This window comes from Protopterus annectens, chromosome 5.part1, assembly GCF_019279795.1.
Source record: "Protopterus annectens isolate FY-2018-M chromosome 5.part1, PAN1.0, whole genome shotgun sequence".
NCBI classification, from domain to species: Eukaryota; Metazoa; Chordata; order Ceratodontiformes; family Protopteridae; genus Protopterus; species Protopterus annectens.
In genome coordinates, this window is record NC_056736.1 from 365,917,072 (window position 1) to 365,938,971 (window position 21,900).

At 39.1% G+C, this 21,900-nt stretch overlaps 1 protein-coding gene across 1 annotated transcript in view; it reads right to left on the reverse strand.

Annotated features, from left to right (window-relative positions):
• Positions 1 to 21,900, reverse strand: part of LOC122803164 (protein sel-1 homolog 3-like) — a 920,824-nt gene that overhangs the window by 126,791 nt on the left and 772,133 nt on the right. The window contains exon 17 of the mRNA XM_044072781.1: positions 16,845 to 16,928. Coding sequence (XP_043928716.1) covers positions 16,845 to 16,928 — 84 coding nt within the window. The remainder of the gene's footprint in view (positions 1 to 16,844; positions 16,929 to 21,900) is intronic.

Below are 21,900 nucleotides of genomic sequence, written 5' to 3' on the forward strand. Positions count from 1 at the left end.
GGATGTCAGCAGAAAATATTAGCAAGCTGACAGAGATCCTTTTGGCTAAGAAGTGTGAAGCCAGATTATTGGTGCATGCCAACCTGACCAAGAAAGCAATGATTTCAGCCTTGGTTGCAGCCACAGCTCAGACCAGCCATTCAAAGGATATCCAGTTTGGTGTAGGTGATATGCAGCCTGCCGAGATGGGACAGTCCACTTTTTCTTTGGAGGACCTGAGAATCCATCTGGAGTTAGAGAGATGGCATCTGGAGGCCAAACATCTTGAAATGGAATCAGCAGAGAGGCTGCACCTGGAGACCCAATGTCTAGTGACTGAAGAGAGACTGCACCTGGAGACCCAGTGTCTGTAGGCTGAGGAGCGAATGCAATGACTGGAGGTTGAGGAGAGGCAGCGCCAATATGATCTGGATACTAAATGACTTGAGACTGAAGAGAGACTGAAGCGTTTAGAAGCTGAGGACAACAACAGACAGCATGAAGAGAATAAGAGACAGTGCCAGCATGAAGTGGAGCTTCTTATCCTTTGAGAGGGTCATGGAGGTAATGGGGAAGGGAATGTGACTAGAACTACAAAACCTGATTAAATTCCATCAACTATCTATAGCCCACAACACTGTTTACAAACCTTCCAAAACTCCTATTCTATCCACACTCATCACTCCCTATAAAAATCTGAAATCATTCAGGTCTTCTCACAAGCTACTAGTACTTACCTCTAAACCAAACAACAAGGCTGGCAACTCCCTCTTCTCTAATACTGTTGGAAAAGCCTGGAATCTCTTCCCTAATGAACTTTCCTCACTTCCCTCGCTATCACTCTTCAAAAATAAATTGAAAGTGTTTCTCAGAACACACTGGTTATGCCCCTGTACTAACCCTGACTAGTTATGTGTCTTTTCATACTTTGTTCTACCTAACCTTTCTACTCATAAACTGTGATTCATAGGTTCATAGGTAGGTACTAGGCTATTGGCCCTAGGGCATATATAAACCTAGCCAAAGGTATCCTGGCTTTCGCCACCCAAGAAAATTATTTTCCTGTGCCACTGTCGAGCAGAGCCACAGAAGTGATCCCTGGGGTGAATTTCCTATCTCCCATTCAATCTCCCTTCCTTTTGACCACAGTTCTATCTAGCTCATGAACACCACATAGTGTACCAGTATGCTATATAATGCCTGCAGTCAGCAGTGACAAATTTACTGTGTTAACCTGTAATATGCATTGTAATTATGATGTTTGTTTAATGTTATAATGTTACCTATTTGTTATGTTGTTGTTTTTCATTGTTCTGTCTTGGAGCTTATTTCCCCGGGCCTCTACTGAAAATAGACATGTATCCAGTTACACTAGCCTGGTAAACAAATGTAAAATAAAATAAAATAAAAATAACTAGACCCCAGAAGTTGTAAAGGTCAGTAAACTTTTTCCTGAGTACAGGGATGGATGACTTTGATAGTTTTATTCATATTTTTGAGAGGGTATGTAGACAATATGATGTTGACCATGAGCTCTGGGTTTGGCTTCTGAATCTCTTACTCCATGGTAAAGCTGTTCAGGCTGTAGTAATGTTAAATTATGTAGATTGTTTGAGTTATGACAAAGTGAAATGTCGCTTGCTTGACTGTTTCAAACGTACACCTCAGGTATATAGAAAAAAGTTTCATGAACATAGACGCAAGGCAGATGAAAGCATACATGATTATATTGCTGACTTAAGTACTCACCTTCACAGATGAGTGAGTGGGTGTCAGGTCACCACTTTTGAGGGACTGGCAGACCTTTTGGTGAGGGAACAAGCCTTCAGTACTTTGCCTGATGACATGAGAGTCTGGTTAGTAGACCGTGAGTGTAACTCTGCAGAGGAGTTGGGGAGAAAAGGGGATCTCTGCTTGGCAAGCAGAGTACCACTGCATAAGAAAGGGATATCCAGTGCTGTATGTGGACATAAGGGAACCCATGGGGGCAGTCTAAAGCACTCCAACATAGTACACCGGTAATGGGGGAACTACTAATCCAAGTGCATGGTTAGGGATTAGATGTTTCAAGTGTAACCAGAGGGGACACATAGCAGCCAAATGTCCATTGAGGCAAGGTGAGAAACAGAAGGTGTGGATGACAAACTGCAGGTGGTAAATTGTTTAGAAACAACTGGGGTGCCAAATTATCACCAAAATTTATATTCTGTCTTAGTAGATGGTAAACAGGTAAATGCTAAGAGGGACACAGCTTCTGATATAACCATTGTGAGGCCTGCAGTGGTTAGAGAAGACCAGTACTTGGTTGGGCAGTCCACTCCAATCAGACTGTTGGGAGGGACCCTATTCCAAATACCTTTGGCTAGGGTTGAACTTGAGTAGGAGGGTGGAAAAGGAAGCAAGCAAGTAGGTGTGTTTGAGGATATTCCTGCAGATGTCCTGATAGGGAATGACCTTGATGATGCGGTACCTTGTGTACAAGCAGTGACACGCAGTCAGGCTTGGAGTAAGGCATTTAGGTCCGGTAGTCTGGGAGAGACCCAGAAAGATCTCATACCTGAAGCTGGGACTGGCAGGGTGGCTGTTTCAGAGAAGGTGCTATCTGGTAGCAGTATGTCTGAAGGTGAGCCACAGCTGCTGGTGGGTGCTGATGTTCACTTGGACACGGTGACTGTAAGGACGGAGGTGAGTGATGGTACCCAGAGTGACAGCAAGGCACAGCTGTCAGAAGTGACTAGGCTTTCTGTGGAAGGGGGAGCAGGTGAAGGTCACAAAGATAGAGTTGAGACAGGCTCAACATATGGATCCAATATTACAAAGTTGAGGGAGATGGCTAAGGAGGCACCTAAGACTCAAGGAAGAGGGGAGTCTATATATTAGAACAAAAATTTGCTGTACATAGAATGAATTCCTGGAGGTGGTCTAGAAAGTGAAGTAATATGGCAGTTGGTAGTGCCTAGATCTTACCATCTGCCACTTTTAGTCATAGCACATGACATTCCTTTCTCATGTCATATTGGCATAAGACATACTAAGAGATGTATTATGCAAAATTTCTATTGGCTCAGGATTGCGAGGGATATGATAGGATATTGTAGGACTTGTGAACAGTGCCAAAAAGTTGGTAAAGCAAGGGACAAGGCTAAGGCTCCATTAATGCCTTTGCCTGTTATCAAAGAGCCATTTCAGAGAGTGGCCCTGGATATTGTGGGACCCCTGAGTACTCCAAGTTTTACAGGAAAGAAAAACATCTTTGTGGTAGTAGACTATGCTACCAGATATACTGAGGCAGTGGCTCTGTTGTCTATTGAGGCAAAGAAGGTGGAAAATGGTTTGCTAGAAATCTTCAGCAGAGCAGGTTTTCCATTACTGACTGACTGAGGTGCCAACTTCATGTCAGGCCTGCTGACTTGTCTGTGGAAGCGTTGTGGGGTGAAACACTTAAAGACCACCCCCTACCATTCAGACTAATGGTCTTGTGGATAGGTTAAACTCTACATTGAAGACTATGCTACAGGCATTAGCAGACCAGTTTTAAAAGAAGTGGGACAAGTATCTGCCCCATCTGTTATTCGCATACAGGGATGTACTGCAGGAATCTACAGGTTTTTCACCCTTTGAGTTGTTATACGGGCATATGGTAAGGGGGCCTTTAGATTTAATTTGAGATGAGTGGGAAGGTGAGAGTGAATCTCACAAAGAGTCCATTGTGGATTATGTTCTAAACTTTTGGAAAAGACTTAAGGAGCTCATGAGTTTAGCTCAAGAGAACCTAGCAGTGGCCCAACAACAAAAGAAGGTGTGATATAGCAGGAATGTTCGATCCTGAGAGTATGCTGAGGAATAGATGGGGATGGTACTTGTTCCTGTTAGACATAACAAGTTACAAGCAGCTTGGGAGGGGTCCTTTGAGGTGGTGAGAAAAATCAGTGACGTGAACTACATGGTAAATTTGGTAGGTAGGAGACAAAGGCACAAACTGTACCATGTGAATATGATGAAATCTTATCACGACATGAAGGCCCTAGTTTTGAGTATTTATAGTGGATGGCAGGAAGAGTCTGAAAGGGATATGGTAAATGATCATTTGGGTGAGGATAGGATTGACACCTCTGTGGAAGAGATTGCTGTATTCCAGCAGTTAACTCCTAATCATGTCTGGAAGATAAAAAAATGGTACTGCAGAAATTTGGGGATATGTTCACAGGAAAACCTGGATGTACAGACTTGGTGCAGCACTATGTAGACACAGGACCGCAAAAAACTATTAAGCAGGTTCCTTATAGAGTACCTAAGAGAGTGAAGCAGACTCTGAAAGAAGAAATAAGGGAAATACTGGAACTTGGGATAATTCAATAGTCTAACAGTCCTTGGGCTTCCCCAGTAGTGCTAGTACCAAAGAAGGATGGTAGAGTGAGATTCTGTGTAAACTACCGGAAATTAAATAGTTGCACAGAGTCAGATGCATACCCCATGCTGAGAACAGATGAAGCCCTAGAACAGCTGGGTGGCTCTAGGTATCTGACCACTATTGATTTGACTAAGGGATACTGGCAGGTATCCTTGACTTCTGCTGCTAGAGAAAGGTCAGCTTTTGTAACCCCTTGCGGATTGTATGAATTTACTAGGATGCCTTTTGAAATTAAAAATGCCCCAGCAAATTTCCAGAGGCTGGTAGACTGTATCTTGGTAGGAGCAGGGGAATATGCTCTAGCATACTAGGATGACATCACTATTTACAACCATTTCTGGCAAGAACATCTCCAACATGTGAGGGACATCTTGGATAGATTAAGTAGGGCAAGATTAGCCATTAAACCCAGTAAGTGTCAAGTGAGTGTGGCAGAAGTCACATACATAGGACACAGAGTGGGAAGTGGTAAAATTAGGCCAGAATTTGTCAAGGTGGAAGCTATTCAAGAGTGTCCAGTTCCTGTTACTAAGAAACAAGTGAGAGCATTTTTAGGGACAGTGGGGTACTATAGGAAATTTGTGCCCAATTATATTACCATAGCTGCACCCCTTACTGACCTAACAAGGAAGAATAAAGAGTACAAGGTAGTGTGGACCACAGATTGTGAACAGGCATTCCATAAAATTAAGCAGATTTTGGGAGGACCCCCTGTGTTAGCCAAAAGAATGTATTGTACAGGTAGATGCTTAAAATTATGGAGTGGAGGCTGAACTTAGCCAAGTTTCTACAGAAGGAGAAGAGCACCCAGTGGTATATCTGAGCCATAGACATTAACCTGGAGAAAAGTGTTATATATAGCTATGGAGGAGTGTTTGGCCATAGTGTGGGTGTTGCAAAAGCTGCAGCCTTATTTTTATGGGAGAAAAATTCACTGTACTCACAGATCATAACCCTTTAACATGGCTTAATAGGGTCAGTAAACAAAATGCCAAGTTACTGAGGTGGAGTTCAGGATTGCAAGCATATGATATGACCATACAACATTGAAGTGGAGTTAATAATGCCAATGCAGACAGATTGCCCATGAGAGGAGTGGGTTAATATTCCCAGTTAGACCCATTTTTCTCAAGCGTCAGTTTTCAAGGGTCACTTGAAAATCATGCTTGAGTCATATGGGGGAGAACATAAAGAAAACGAAAACACTCTCATCTGTGTTAGCATGTCTGGCAGGAGATTTGTATATATTCTCAGATTAATTTGTATGCCAGCATGTCTAATTGTGAAAATGCAAATAAGTCTTTTAAAATGTTCAGTATCACTCTGCTTATGCAGAATGTTTAAAGAATCTGTCAGTGTTCTGATACATTTCTAACTGCACATGTTTGTGAGGGATATCCTAAAGTACAAACTTTGGAGAATCAGCTTTTCAGTACGGTGATATCAGAAAGTTCCTGGTTTCTATGAGATTATTTGAATAGATGACTGACAGGAAAAATAACTTTTTCAAACAGCTGATTGTTATTTTTAAAATAAGACAGTTGAGACTGCTGAAGTCAGTGCTGTGCAATTTGTGAAGAGCAGCAGTTAGTTGAGAGTTAAAGTCAGTTACAGTGCTGTGCAGAAGACATCCAGAGAAAGGATTCACCAAAAACTGTAAGCCTGACTTTTCCTTGCTGTTATATTTTAGATTAGATCAGGGACAGTATACTCTAGTTAGATTAGGAAAGTTTAGTTATTTTGATAAAGTATTTCTAAGATGATGGACTTCTATCCTACAGTTTAATTTTATATTTCTGGTGATTGAATTCTGATGTTTACTGAAAGTTATTGATTTACATTCTTGTAATGTTTGTTTGTGTCTTTCGGCTTTTACCGGCTAGGGGTCTCCACAGCGGAACTCCTGTCCGCTAATGATTGGCAGTAGATTTTTACGTACTGGCTTGCCGGGCCTAACGCACAACCTTCAACGAAGGAACACCCATTCACACATGTCGCTACACAGAAGATGCTCTAACTGAGAATCGAACGGGCTACTTCTGGTCATAGCTATCACTTACTTTGATATTTAATTTTTAATAACTGGTCACCCTTTGAAAGGCATGCAGACCTGTCTGACTCTGGTGGCAGAGTATACCCTTTGTATCGAGGAGGGGACACAGTTGGAAATCTGTGTCAGGCTTCCCATAAGTGTTTGAGTGTGTGAGATTTAAATTTATTTTGAGTGTGAGTGATTCAGAGGTCTTAAACTGGGGGACATTGCTCTGAAGTGTATGATAAGGGATTATATTTGAGGTGGACAGAGGTATATAGTCCAGTCTCAGGAAAATACAGTGTGTTCCTGTTGTTCTCTTAGGGGAAATTGTGGAATTGCACTCTTGTGTGCTCTGTGCTTTGGTGTTTTCTGTGGCGCTTCTACACTGGAGTCAGTGGTGGGGATTGAGGCTCCTTAATTACTAACCTGATGTCACATTATCATATCAGTTTTCTTACTGAGTAGTTTTGCTCTTTAACTGGAAATATATTTTTCAGAGGAATCAGTAACCCAGTTGTGGGACTTAATATCAAAGCACCTAGAACCAGATTAGCCTACTGAAACCTTTTAGTACATCACAATTAATTATGTTTTGATTATCAAGAGCAAATCTGCATATTTTCTTTTCTGGAGATTGCACTTTAGGAATGTTGTAGGATAAATGGAGATAAAACATTGGAAGAACTTATTCTAATTTGTGAATTAGGACATATCTAAATATAACTGCATGTGCAATAGGTGATAGGAGAAGAGAGAGATTCAACAGCAGAATCTGAATTGAGACACATCTTTACTATGGATGTCTGTGTGTATATAAACTTATGGGAAGGGTCAAAAATGAGCCGAATTTACTTTTGTTGTGTAACATTAGGGATGACATTTTCCTTCATGACTTTAAGGAGTGGACATGGACAGGTAGATCGTTTTTGTGGGGTTGAGAATAATATAACATTAGCTTTCTTTCCATTCAGTAAAGGTTTGTTGTTATGAAGCCATTTACATACAGCTAAGAAGCATGCTTACAGACTAGACTAAAGGGTATGATAAGTTTTGCTTCAAGCATAAGTCTATCATTTGCATACATTATATGATTAAGGTTAGGTAAGTCAGATGTAATGCCACTGATAAAAAGTGAGAGAAGTGGTGATCCCGACACTGAGCTTTGAAGGAAACCAGTGTTGAAAACCCCATTTTCTTGAGCGTGAGTTGGTATAAATTTGAAAGGCTCTGCTTCTTAAGTAGTTTTAGAATAATAAAAATGTGTTCTCTCCAAAATAACTTATGGTGAATAGTTTCAAAAAGGCCTAGTCATATAAATAAAACACCAGCTGACATAGATCCTTCATTTATACTGTTAAGGATGTTGTCAGTGGCAGTAAGTAATGCTGTCATGGTACTAAAGAAATTTCTAAAGCCATGTTGCTGGTCACACAATAGACCACAGGTATTTATATGAGCAAAATGATGTTTGTATATTACTTTTAACAATTTTTGTGAGTGGACACAGATTAGAAATCGGCCTGTAGTCCTTAAATTCAATGGAAGGGGAGACTTTAGGTAGTGGTATGATGATGGAATGTTTGAATACTGTTGGAACTATGCCAGAGGAGAGAAATAAGCTGGAAATATAAGTAAAATGTTTTGCAATATTTAAAGTTGCAAATCTAAGGAATGCATAATGCAGCTTGTAAAATCTGGCAGAAGAAGCATTTAGACATAAAATGAAAGGTTACAGCATCCTGGGCCTCAGCTGTAAATGGGTTATGTAACCCAGATGGACTATCCTGATAAACAAATGTCAAATAAGAACCCGGGGAATATAATTTTGTGAGGGCATTCCCATACCAGTTTGGAAGTTAAAGGAATGAAGAGGTTAAAGCTAGAATTAGAGTTTCTGTAACCAACTGGTACATAGTGTCAGAGTCGATACATGACAGAAGAATGTCAAAGAAGCTGAAAAGTAAGGTGTATAAAACAGTTGTGCAACCAGTACTAACCTATGGTACAAAAACCTGGGCAGTAAAGGCAAAGCAGTTTAAGAAGCTAGAGGAAATGGAGATGAAGTGCTTGAGATGGGTGGTAAGATGCACACTGTGGGATGCATGAAGAAATGAGGACATCACAGCAGAAGCCAAAGTAACCGCAATTACAGAGAAGTTCAAACAGAACAGATTACCATGGTTCAGGCACATGTACAGAAAAGCAGAAGGCAGTCTGGTGAAGAAGATATTGGGCACACAGGAAGAAGGCAAGAGAAAATGATGGCATCCAGCAAATCGGTGGCTGGACTGTATGACAGAAGACTTGATACAGTCAGGCATATGTTCTAAGAATATTTGATGGAGTTGTGTATTACAAGGATGCTATTTCCAGGCTTTCCAAACAGAGTCCCTTTGTTCATTTTTTTGTTTAATGTTATCAGTTAGCCAAGGGCATTTCTGAGTATACCTCTCAGCTGTACAGATTTTCAAAGAATGTCCAGATTTTTGCCTCACATTTTTGGTCTGTTTCTCATAAAAAATGTGGTTTTCTGGTAAATCATTTAGGACTGAAGTCAGAAAATAATGACAGACATTTGAGTTTTAGACTTCATACCCTTCAGAAAATTTATGCTAATGCAAAACTCGTTATTCTATCAACTTTCAAAGTTTGTAAGAGCAATATTTAAAAGGTGTATCTATATTTGGGTCTATATCCCCCCATTATTTATGCTTTGTCCAGATTTTTTTGCTCTAAGAGGTTGAGAGGTATGTTTCTGAGCCCTGAGTTATCTCTGAATGAGAGGGTTTCCTAAATGTCTAATAAAGTAGTGATGAAGTATGAAAGAGCAAGGGTGGGGTCTCTTTGGGAAAATACTGAGAACCAGTAAATATAATTTAGGTGGTTATTTGCATGCTGAGGTATGTACAATCCAAGCCATGATGACACCAGCTACAAAGATGAATAGACTGTATGCTACTATAATACAAAAAAGTAATCCAAACAAGCATGTAGTCCGAAACATAGCCAGGGTATAAAACACAAAACACGTTTATTGAAAGCAAATTCAGTAAGCGTTTTCGAGAGCACTAAGCTCGCTTCTTCAGACCATTTAAAATCCATAAACATCAGATTATTTAAAAACACATTGTCCATTCGATTCAATGACACATAATCTTAATTGCAGATACTAAGTATCTGCTCTAACATAGACTTCTTAAAGCTACATAGCTTTATTTCATTCAGATGACTACCTCACATAAAATATCGATTACTCTAAAAGACACAGTATTAAATAAATAAGAAAATAGAAGACTGTTGCAAGGATAACCCTGTAACCCTCCTCACAAATATGTAAATATATTATACAGATTAACAGTGGCAGCCAGTGACTTCAAATCAAAGGGGGGGCTGCAGGAGACAGCTGAATGGGTAGGACCAATGGGAAGGAGTGTGGTCAACTAGAAAGGGGCAGAGCTACAAACCACAAAAACTGGAACTTTAATTAAATACGCTGCCCTGGGTGCCAAACTATCATTATGAGAGTCCAATCAAGACAAAATGAAGTGTAGAAGAAAAAAAATTTCAATGCATCGGCTACATGACAGCTTACTTAATATCTAGATGGAAACAAAAAGGTTATGAGGCATGAAAAAATAAATTACTTTTTAAATACATTACTGGAATGCCAGTCAAAATCAAGTATAAGAAATACAAGAAGCACTCATCTCAAACTACTTCTCCTTGCACTGCAGTTCTAGTTATAATTTATATTCATCTTTATAAAAGTACCAAGTAACATGTTGAAAATAGCAATCTCTGTGATACCTCCACTTGTAAAAATGTTTCTTATCCAGAAAATACCTGCTGCCTGACAACAACTATCTACTTGTTTCGTGGGGAAAACAAGATCAAAGTAAAAAATGAACAGCAAACAAGAAACAAGCTCAAGATAAATTGCTTAAAAGATTACTGCACATGTTATGGACCACACATGATAGATTGGCATTTTGTTTAGTTTACAGGTAAAGCCTGCAAAGATGACTGCAAGTCTCCAACAAATGTACTGAGCGTCTGAAAATACTCTAATCCTGTCCTTTATTACAAATACTGTCATATGCATTTTAATACCTAAGGCTTATACGTTATCTAGTTATGTAAATATTCTCTGCATGGCAACAAAAAGGCTTTCAATGTTGGTAATTATTTAACAGTATGCTTATTAAAGCTTACTTGTATCTTACAATCTCAGACAAGCTTACCTGATGGTCACTAAAGCATTGCTACTTAAACACAGAGCAATAAGCACTGAAACAGCATGCATTTTCTGAATAATAAGAAGCATAAATCAACAGTATAAAAACATGACAGAAAACCAGAACATTCTGCAAAATCAAGGACAGATGAAAAGCCACTATAGTACTTGTGTCTACCTTGGATGGGGGGATACTGTGCACACTTACAATGCATAACTGCTCCTTGCCTTGCTTGGACACATCCAGGGTCACTACATGGGGGAGTGGGGTGCAACAAGTATGTCACAATTTGAAATGTCTCTGGCTGACGGTGATAGGTGTGACATATTTGTCATACCTCTCAACCTCAGAGTAAGAAATCTGGACAAAGCCATACATAGAAGTGGGACAAAGTTCCAAAAATAAGGACAATTTTTAAATATTGCTCTTATAAACTTAGAAAGACAATAGAATAGTAGGTCTTGCATAGGTATGAATTTTCTGAATGGTATGAAATCTGAAACTCAAATGTCTCTCATTATTTTTTAACTTCAATCTATAATGATTTGCCACTAATTTGCCAGAAAAACACAATTTTATGAAAAACAGAACAAAAATGTGATGCAACAATATAAAATAGCCACACAATTCAACTGGGAACCTGTCAAAGAAGGGACACTTTTTTAATATTAGTACTGTTAACTTGAGCAGCTGACAAAATATAAGAATCTACATGCATTTCTGAAATAAAAGAAATCTATAACTCTGATTATTACAGTTATTTATTAATTGTAAACCCTCCACGTTTTATTCCAAAATTGCCATTTTATGGAGGGATTATTAGGGGAGAGCAACATTTTGAGCCAAAATTGGGGACAGTTGAGAGGTATGGATATGCCTAATTCTATAAAGCGATTTATTTGCATGCACCTCTCAACCTCTTAATGCAGGAAATCTGGACAAGGCCAAATATATTGGGGAATATACAAACAGTACTAAAAATTGCAATTGTATAAAAATAGACAGTTGATAAAATAACAGGTCTTGCTTTAGCATGCATTTTTTCTGAAGGTTATGAAGTCTGAAACTCAATGTCTGTCATTATTTAGTGACTTCATTTCTAAATGATTTGCCAGAAAACCACAGGAACAAACCAAAAATAAGAAGAAAAAATCTATTCATTCTGTGAAAATCTGGACAGTTGAGAGTATAATTCAGCCTGGGTTGTCTTTGAGTTTGCTGCCCTTCTCCCTCACAAAATCATGGTTGAATTGAGCCTCCCCCTGCAGCCATTCCAATGTCCCATTACTTGGCTATTTCGCCCATTTACCATAAACACTGTAATGTGCATACTGCTTTATTTCTACAATGATTTGGATTTCATTTGAAAGTTTTATTTTGGATTTTACAGCACAAACACTAATAGACATCTGCTAAACAAAGCAATGTAGTCTCACAATGAAAATATATTTAGCATTAAAACTTCTCTGCCTCTGAAACTCACATTCATTGAAACAGCATTGAAACCCACATTCAAAGAAAATACATTTGGCCAGTGGCAAATAAAGATTAACTTTCTGCTGTTTTCAAATCATAGGACCCTTGCAAAAGCAACGCACATGTGTTCTCTGATACACCTCCTTCTTCTTCTTCTTCTTTGGCTGCTCCAGTTAGGGGTTGCCACAGCAGATCAACTGTTTCCATTTCTTCCTGTCCTCTGCATCTTGCTCTGTCACACCATCCACCTGCATTTCCTCTCTCATCACATCCATAAACCTTATCTTAGGCCTCCTTCTTTTCCTGTTACCTGGCAGCTTCATCCTTAGCATCATTTTCCCAATATACTCTTCATCCCTCATCAGCACATGTCCAAACCAACGTAATCTTGCCTCTCTGGCTTTGTCTCCAAACCTTCCAACCTGGGCTGAGCCTCTAATATACCTATTCCTAATCCTGTCCATCCTCGTCACACCCAGTGCAAATCTTAACATCTTCAACTCTGCCACGTCAAGCTCTGACTCCTGCCTTTTTGTCAATGCCACTGTCTCCAACCCATATAACATAGCTGGTCTCACTACCCTCTTGTAGACCTTCACTTTCACTCTTACTGGTACTCATCTGTCACAAATCACTACTGACACTCTTCTCCACCCACTCCATCCTGCCTGTACTCTCTTCTTCACCTCTCTTCCACACTCACCATTACTCTGAACTGTTGATCCCAAGTACTTAAACTCATCCACCTTTGCCACCTCTACTCCCTGCATCCTCACCATTCCTCTATCCTCCCTCTCATTCACACACATATATTCTGTCTTAGTCCTGCTGACCTTCATTCCTCTTCTCTCTAGTGCATATCTCCACCTCTCCAGGGTCTCCTCCACCTGTTCCCTACTCTCACTACAGATCACAATGTCATCTGCAAACAGGACTTCTGTCTGATCTCGTCTGTCAACCTGTCCATCACCACTGCAAATAAGAAAAGGCTCAGAGATGATCCTTGATGTAATCCCACCTCCACCTTAAACACATCAGTCACTCCCACTGCACACCTCACCACTGTCACAACAGCTTCATACATATCCTGTACCACTCTTACATACTTCTCTGGCACTCTCGACTTCCTCATGCAATACCACAACTCCTCTTTAGGCACCCTGTCATATGCTTTCTCTAAATCCACAAAGACACAATGCAACTCCTTCTGACCTTCTCTGTACTTCTCCATCAACACTCTCAGAGCAAACATTGCATCTGTAGTGCTTATTCCTGGCATGAAGCCATACTGCTGATCACTAATTATCACCTCTCTTCTTAACCTTGCTTCCACTACTCTTTCCCATAACTTCATGCTGTGACTGATCAGTTTACTCCCTCTGTAGTTACTACAGCTCTGCACATCACCATTATTCTTAAAAATCTGTACCAAAACACTTGCTCTCTGATACACCTACCTGATTGTATTAAATTATATTCCTTGTATAAGACAGTACAATTGTTAGAGCATGTTTTAAATTTATTGTTTTGAACATTTTTCCATTGTTTTGAACATTTTTCCAGTAAACTTTCGGCTTTTCCCAGTTAGGGGTCACCACAATGGAACTCCGGTCCACTAATGATTGGCAGTGGATTTTTACGGTGCCGAGTTGCCAGCCCAATGCCCAACCTTCAAAGAAGGCACACCCATTCACGCACGCACCTACCTGCATATCTTTATACATCACTCGACCAAGGGGAGGACATGCAGACTCCACACAGAAAGCACTCACCGCATAGACTTCTGGAGCTTCTGTAGACTGCTGAATTCTTCCTGAATCTGGACTGGTTAAACAGTAGTCCAGATTCAAGTTACTAAGGACGCATGTGTGAGTTTTGAGATTTCTTTACAGCTGGGGGGGCTGCAGTCCTGCAGTCCAATATCATGAGCCGCCACTGAAGATTAAGATGGAAAGGTAACATTAAAATCCTGTTCTTACTTAAACATAGGTGTGGCTTTTAACACTGGTTTCAATGGTATATGTCCATTAAGACATATATACCAAGACATATACTACAATGGTATATGTCCAGTCTTCATTGAATCGATTGGATGATGTGTTTTTAAATAATCTGAAGTTTTTGGCTGATTTTAAATGGTCTGAAGAAGCGAGCTTAGTACTTGCAAAAATGCTGAGGTATGTAGTTTATGCTGCAAAAAAGGGTCACCACTAATTATTTGTGATTATCTGTCTGAACATTATGTCTAGTGGGCAGTTGTAATAACAGTTCAAGATTATGATTACGTAACATGTTGTTAAACTTGGCTTTATCCTTGTCTACTGCATTAAAGTTGATGTCACCTAATATAAGACAGCTCTTGGTAATGCCTCTAGTTAACATGTTAAATAGGGTTTGCTGTACTGCTGAGACTGAGGAGGAAGGAGGTATGTGGCCGCTCCTATGTGCAGGTGAGTATGTTCGTCCACTGCTATCTGGGTAACTAGTTGGGTTTATATACTCTTGGGAGCTTAATTAAGTATGTTCTATAATGCTGATGGAGGAACACTGTTTAATTAATAACACAGTAACGTCACCATTTCTATTTTTTGGTCTATTATCACGAATCATATTATAGTTGCTGTTAATATTTCATTACAGACAGGTGATGCTTGTAGGTGCTTTTGTAGCTGCATCCTACTGACGCCTCTAAGCATCAAATATTGTTTGTTCATATTTGCATTAATAATTTTAAAACCATGCTATTTACAAAGTATTAAGATGTTTCATCTTAAATCTTACACAATGCAAACACAACTATGTTGATATCTGACCTTGGTGTAAAGCAGGTAAAGAGATATTAATTAATTTTCATATAATATTTAGGGGGGGATGGTATTATGGTTAAAGTGTTTACTTCACAGACACAAGACACAGGGTCTGATTCTCACCTTTGAAAGGAGATTGCCTAAGTTTAAAATGGCTTACATGAGCAGCTAGCCTAGTACTTACCTATGAATCTATATGGTCAGAAATGTCATGCTTTTCTAAATATCTCAAAAACCAAGTAGCACATTGAAAACTGCTTAGCTCCTTATGAAAGCTCTCAAATGGATGAACAAAACGCTACTAACTATATGTGTGTAACTTGCGTTGTTGTTAAAATATTCTTAGCTGTTTACAAAATATTACACATTTAATAGTTACTGTGTTTACTGTGACTTATACATTTCATTTTAAAACCTAGAGGTAAAGAATGCTATCATTATAAGAATAGTTTGTGCTGGAGAGAGTGCATTTACACTTCTTTAGTAACCCCTATGGTTCCAGATATCTGAACATTTGTTTGAAATGTGAGGACATAATCTGATTTTATCAAAATGCTTAGGCTTCGCCCTTTGGAAGTTACAGTGCAAACTTCCAGAGCGCCACTGGAAAGAATGAGAAGTACTACAATGAGCAGTCATTCATTCTTAGTTTAAGTTTCTAAAATGGCAACAATGTGAGGCTGCTCCAGACAGAGAGGCACATTTCCAAGGTGTTAGCACTTTATTTTTTACTTATTTTATTAAAATTTTGGTTACCAGGGTATAGCACTGATGACAGTATAGTCAGTTATAATGTGCATGCATTAAACCCTCTACTGCACTTGGATTCAAAGGGTTTTTCACTCTCAGTAATCAGGTTTGGTATGTTAAGGCACTCAGTCAGAAATGTGATGGTCATAACTTCAAGTCTCACTACTACACAAAATAAACAGTGCAGTGTTATACATTTAAAGGTTTGCAAGGGGGTTGTTCCTTGCACTCCTCCTGCCCCCCCCCCCCAGCATGGCGGAGCTATGCTTCACACACCCCTGCTACTTACCTATACTAAACTGGAGATCACTGTAGCTCAGAATAACACTCCAAAATACTGCAAACTCAAACTTACCATATATATTTCTCCTATTCATGTTAGCAGTCTCACATTTCCAAGGATCACAGTTATGGCCTCAATAAAATCAGCTGTCATGCCATATTAAACACTTTTGCCACTTGTTACACACACTGTATCACACATTTTGGTGAAGAAAAGTTGAGAAGCATGCTGTAATACTGTTGTTTATATCATTAAGGTTAACTTGGACTTACAGCTGTTATCACTGACTACACCATAGCGTGGATCTAGTGATGTAAATCAGTAATTATTGTGTTACCAAGGTCATTCCTTTTTTAGTACAGATGCAGGAATGTTGGATAGAGACTCACATTGGGTGATGTACTACGTCTAACATGTCATTTCAGTGACATGGGAAAATATAATAGGACCATTCACTTATCATAATAAATTTATGATAAAAAAAGAGAAAGCAACAATATAGGAAGTGATGTAAATAAAGCATCTCAGAAGTGAAAATGGTAGAAAAAAATTAACAAGGATCAGATGAGCAGTAATATAGTTCACAAAATCAATTAAATAATCTTATTACATTAAACAAGTTAAATGGTAGAAAAAAACAGAAGTGAAAGCTAGAAGAAATTATTATTAATATGTAGACTGCAAGAATATATAACAAGTCACCACATGCCCAGAAGTGCTTCTGACGTCTGTTCCCAAAAGTCATATTTTCAACTGTTGCACTTCTTGCATTGTCTTTCTTTAATGACCTCACCCTGAGATGCACATCATGAGCTAATTAAGAGGTGAAGGAGGGTGACACACTCTAAATGTGGTAGATTATGCTTACCAGGAATGTTCTAAGTATGCATTCAGGGCTCTGCGAAGGACAGCACCCAGGTAGCCATTCTGCTCTGAGGCCCACTTGGCCCAGCTAAAAAAATGAAAAAAAAAAAACAGTTATCATAAACTATACCACAAGCTTAAGCTTGTTTTGAAACCACAAAAGTTTACAACACTTGTTTTAGATACTCAAGAATCTGTTCTATACATTCATTTTTCTTCCACTATTTTTACCGTTTCCATGGTCCATCTCTTTGAAGTAGTTTTTTGATATCCACACCCACATACTATGCTCATCTTATAAGTGTTATTCTATATATTGTTATATTTTTTCCTTCTGTCTCCGGGTTAGTTTTTGGGAAGACTTCTCAACCCAAACTCATTTGTGTTCAACTTTACTTACAACCTGTGGCTTTCTCCCTGGTATACCCAAAGCTGGAGGCCCAGGGCTTTCATTGTATGGACAAGATCAACACAAGGGCACCTTACTAAAGCACCTCTAGTATGTGGTACACCTTAGAAGAGTTTACATTATCATTACATAAGATGAGCATTATGTGGCAATTTTTACAGCAGAGGTCTGGTGACACAGTGCCATCTGCACAGCATATACCAGCTTTTGCATATGGTATCTGAATTTGTACTGCTGCCCCCATGTTTGAGAGTTACCTTTCAGCATTAGGTTCTATGCCTCCACCAAAGTTCAGACACATGGTGTCTTGATCTCTACCCTCTTTCAAGGAGGAATGATTTCTTTGATGCTCAATCTACTTAGTCCTAGTCTGTTTATCATGTTTCACCAGACCTGGGATTGGTAGCAATACTGAAAATAGAAATCCAACAACGACAAAAGACTGATTCTTTGTGCATAATTTTTATTTACTGCCATAAGTAATGCATTCATATTAAAGGTCTGTATTGCACTAGTCACTTGCAACATTTTCCCAAATTTTCATAGTCTGCCCCTTCAAAGCAGTCTTTCAGTAGAAGCGAAAACTATTCTTCTTAAGTATATAAAGTATGCTTTCTATTAAATCATAATAATTTCCATAAATTGGTGTCAGCTCTCATTCCCTATAAACGTTCCATATGAAGAGCTTGTGCTATTCTGTGGTCTGATGTCTTTGCAGTAGCGCATTTATTTAGTAGCTGCGACTGGCTCTTACCCAGGACAAAGGACAAAGCCATGCTCTCTGAGATGGCAAATTATTGAACTAAAGAATTCAGTTTAGGATTTAATTTCCATAATTTCTACAGGAAATAATGCCTGATCTCTCAGATGTTATGGAAATGCCACTAACATTCTTTAAATCTGTGTATTATACATTAAAACAAATACGATTGATGTGCAGGGTAGAAAACGAGCAGTACTTTTCTTCTCACTTGTGTGGCAGCGATGGATAACCAGGGACTGTAATGCATTAAGTACATTTCCTTCTTATTTTTTTTCTCATTAAAAAAGCACTGATTTGGCCCACAGTCAGCTTATATTTATGTATTAAACTGGACAATAAACTAAACTAAAGTGAACATGATATTTACTTGACCCAGGACTTCAGCTTTAACTTCATCTTCATATTTTATGTACTTTAAATTAAAACACCTGATACAAAAGGGCATACAGAACCAGACACATAAAATAATGTATAAAACACATGACAAAATCCAAGTAAAATGAGAAATAAATCAATCTACCAAAATTTGGATGAGAGCAAAGTTCTCAGATAAAAGCAACTAAAGCAAAACAAATAAATAAATAAATAATGAAAGAATTATCCCACACCATCAAAGGCAAGTTTAAATAAGTGAGTTTTAAAGGACCTGTAGAAACTGGCCAAGGTGGGGTACCTCCCGAAGCCACTGAGGCAGTCAGTTCCACAGAAGTTGTACTTAATAGATAACAAAATGCCAGCTCCTTTTAAATGTATATGGAGGGTCATCAGCAAGTTTTACTCACCATTAAAACTAGTCTGGACGATTGGATGGGTGACCACAAATTTTCACCATCAATATGTGGATAAAGTGTACTTAATGGGACACATTGTTAGTTTCCCACAGTACTGAGTGATGTGGATTTGCTTCTTTATGGTCTCCTTATGCTGTAAGCTTAGTAAAAACCTATGAACAGGGGCGGCTCATGGCATCGGGCTGCCGGACTGCAGCCCCCTCAGCTAGACAGCTGAGTACTTAGTTTATTTTTTTTTATGTAAAAAAAAAAAAAAAATGAAATCTGTTTTTATACTTTAAATTTCGAGTCCGTGACTCGAAATTACGCGCATGCGCATTGCGCGCTTCTATCGCAACAGCGTTTTTTTTTTTTTTTTAAATTCTTGCTGCAATGTTTTCACTGCAGCCCGGAGGAGCAAAGAAGGCATCATTGTGATGCCCAGAACTCCCCAGAAGTCTATGCGGTTGAGACACAAACCGCATAGACATGGAAGGGGCTCGGACTGCGATGTCCGCAGGCATGTCATGACGTGCTTGCTGGGCAAATGCTGCTGATTGGTTGTCGCTCTCTTCCTGGGCTTTATGTCCTGGGAAAGAGCGAGAATCAGTCAGTCGGTTTTCGGCGTTGGACGTGGTATTGTGACCTTTTTTCCTGCTGTGAAAACTTTTAGTTTACAATTATAAAACATTTTTTTTTTTTATTTTTTGGCACAACAAGAGTACAAGACAAAGAGCGCGAGGCAATCAAACTGTGGTGGATTTATTATTGCTGCTTCCCTGCTTCTTTCATCAGGCTGTTCTGGAATCAACAGGTGAGTTATTTACTATTTACTTCATTACTTATTAATCCAATATGACATTGTAAAATATATATTAGATATTTTAGTATTATTATTAATTATTATTGTATCACACCGTATTAGAATCATGTTGTTTGTTTAAGTTGGAGTTAGGTTGATTAATGTACAAGTGGGTGCTGTTTATGTCCAACTGTCTGTTGTTTAGCTATCTTTTGCACATATAGATATATGTTCATAGGTTCATAGGTTCATAGGTTCATACTAGGCTATCTGCCCTAGGGCATTTATAAGCCTAGCCAGAGTGTGTGTGGCTTTTACCACCCCTTAGGATGAGAATAATATACCCATTAGTTTGCTGTGTGTTAGAAAAATATGTATTCACATATATAAGCTGTTAGGAAAATATGTATTCAAATATATCAACTGTTAGAAAGACATATATTTAGACATATATAAGCTGTGTGGTCAGGTATATATAAATGTACTCGAACATATATGAAGTGCAAAGGCTAAGAACAGTATAATATGTAATGCATTTAATTCTATTTTACTAGAATTGCAGTAGAAATGAACTTGCATATTATTGCTTGAAGCTTAGCTGCAGTGTGATTAGAAACTTGACCCTGACAGTAGCCAGCTCGGCTGGCTCATGTCTGTCAGTGAAGATTATTTGCAAAGTTAGAAAATAATGAATCTGTGTGCATGTGCATCTTTTCCTGCTTCCACCGAGGAGAATGGCCTTGTGCGCACTATCAGAGATAATGTCCATCTGGTGAACAAGAAAGAGACAAAGGGAAGTATTAAAGAAGACATACATCCATTGTATTCGAACTGATCTAAGAGCCTTGAATTGGCTACATCCTCGGAAGGACATTGTGACTGACCAGGTGCTTGCAAGGCTGTAATATTCTCATGGGAAAAAGATTTTTGAAAAGCATTATCTCAGCACTTTTTCATAAGTTACTATGATGTAAAGACCCTGTCACTGACCACGTCAGTAAGGTGGGCAAAGAGCTGATTGTAAATGGTATATAATGGACAATACTTCCTGAATAAAGTTAGTCAAAACTCTATACATGTTTATGTATGGTTTTTTGCCTCCTAATGTACATTAGTGGGACTGTGTATACAGTAGATACTTGAGCATCCTGCATTACTGTCTGTTATTGTGAATGATTTTTACAGTCTGATTTTAACAATTTATTTAACATTTTGGTCCTTCGGAAAGCCGGAATTCCCTTGGTAAGCTGCAGGTCAGAGTGTAGAGGTGGCACTGAAAACTGCGCAGAAGAAGGAAAGACCTCCGACTGAATTGTCGTATGCAAAGAGGCTGTCCACTTGTCTGATCTGTGGCCAAAAAGCGGAAAACTGGATCCTAAAAAAAAGCACAGCGGTAAGCGGGAGGCTCAGGTAAGCAGAATTCCCCTCTTTGTCTTTGTTTTAGATCAGGGACCAGGTTACACTGTGCTATTGCTAAGGTTTGTGATAGCAGGGAGAGAGATAGTCGAAGTATTGTATCTTGAGTCATAGATCAGGGAATAAACAAAGCAAAGTAAAACAGTCATTCTAGACACTACTGTGGACACGGGGAATAAGATACCACGTGGTACAAGAGAAGGGTTACGTAACAGTCTTTTCTGAAGAGACATGGGAAATGAGTGCACTAAAGGGTCACGAGACCCCTAACAGAAGATGCAAAGTATATGCAATTGCAAAGAGCAGACAATGTAAGACATTTTGCAAAATGGGTCAACAAGTATGAATTTTATGGTAAATTAGATAAAATATCACTAGTAAAACTTTTGAAACAGTTAAAATCTGACGCAGAGGGTCAGGCAAAAAAACAACGACAGTTGGGTGTTCCTCAAGCACATAGGTGGATTGAGGAAGTGAACCGGAGGGAGCAGAAAAGTAAGAACGCAAAAGCATTATTTTTAGACAAAGAGGATAATAATACGGTAGTAGCAACGGCCCCTCCCCCACTACCTCCTCCGATGCCTTACTTAGAATATGAAGCGGAGGGCGGCTGGACCCCCCACGCTATCCGGAGACAACAGGGGTATTAAGACAACCATTTGTAAGAGAACCTATTGGAACTAGATCCCGAACACGTCAAACACTTACAGATGTTCAACCAAGCGGAAATTCCTTAGATGAGAGTGAGGAAATCTGTCCATTAATTGAAGTACCAAACCCACAGGCAGGACAGGAGGGCCAGGCCCCAACTCTCTTAGTGTATAGACCATGGACACCGGAAGACATCCGGAAAGCTACAGAGGGAATTCCCCATCCGAAAATTAACTTTGAAAAATTTGT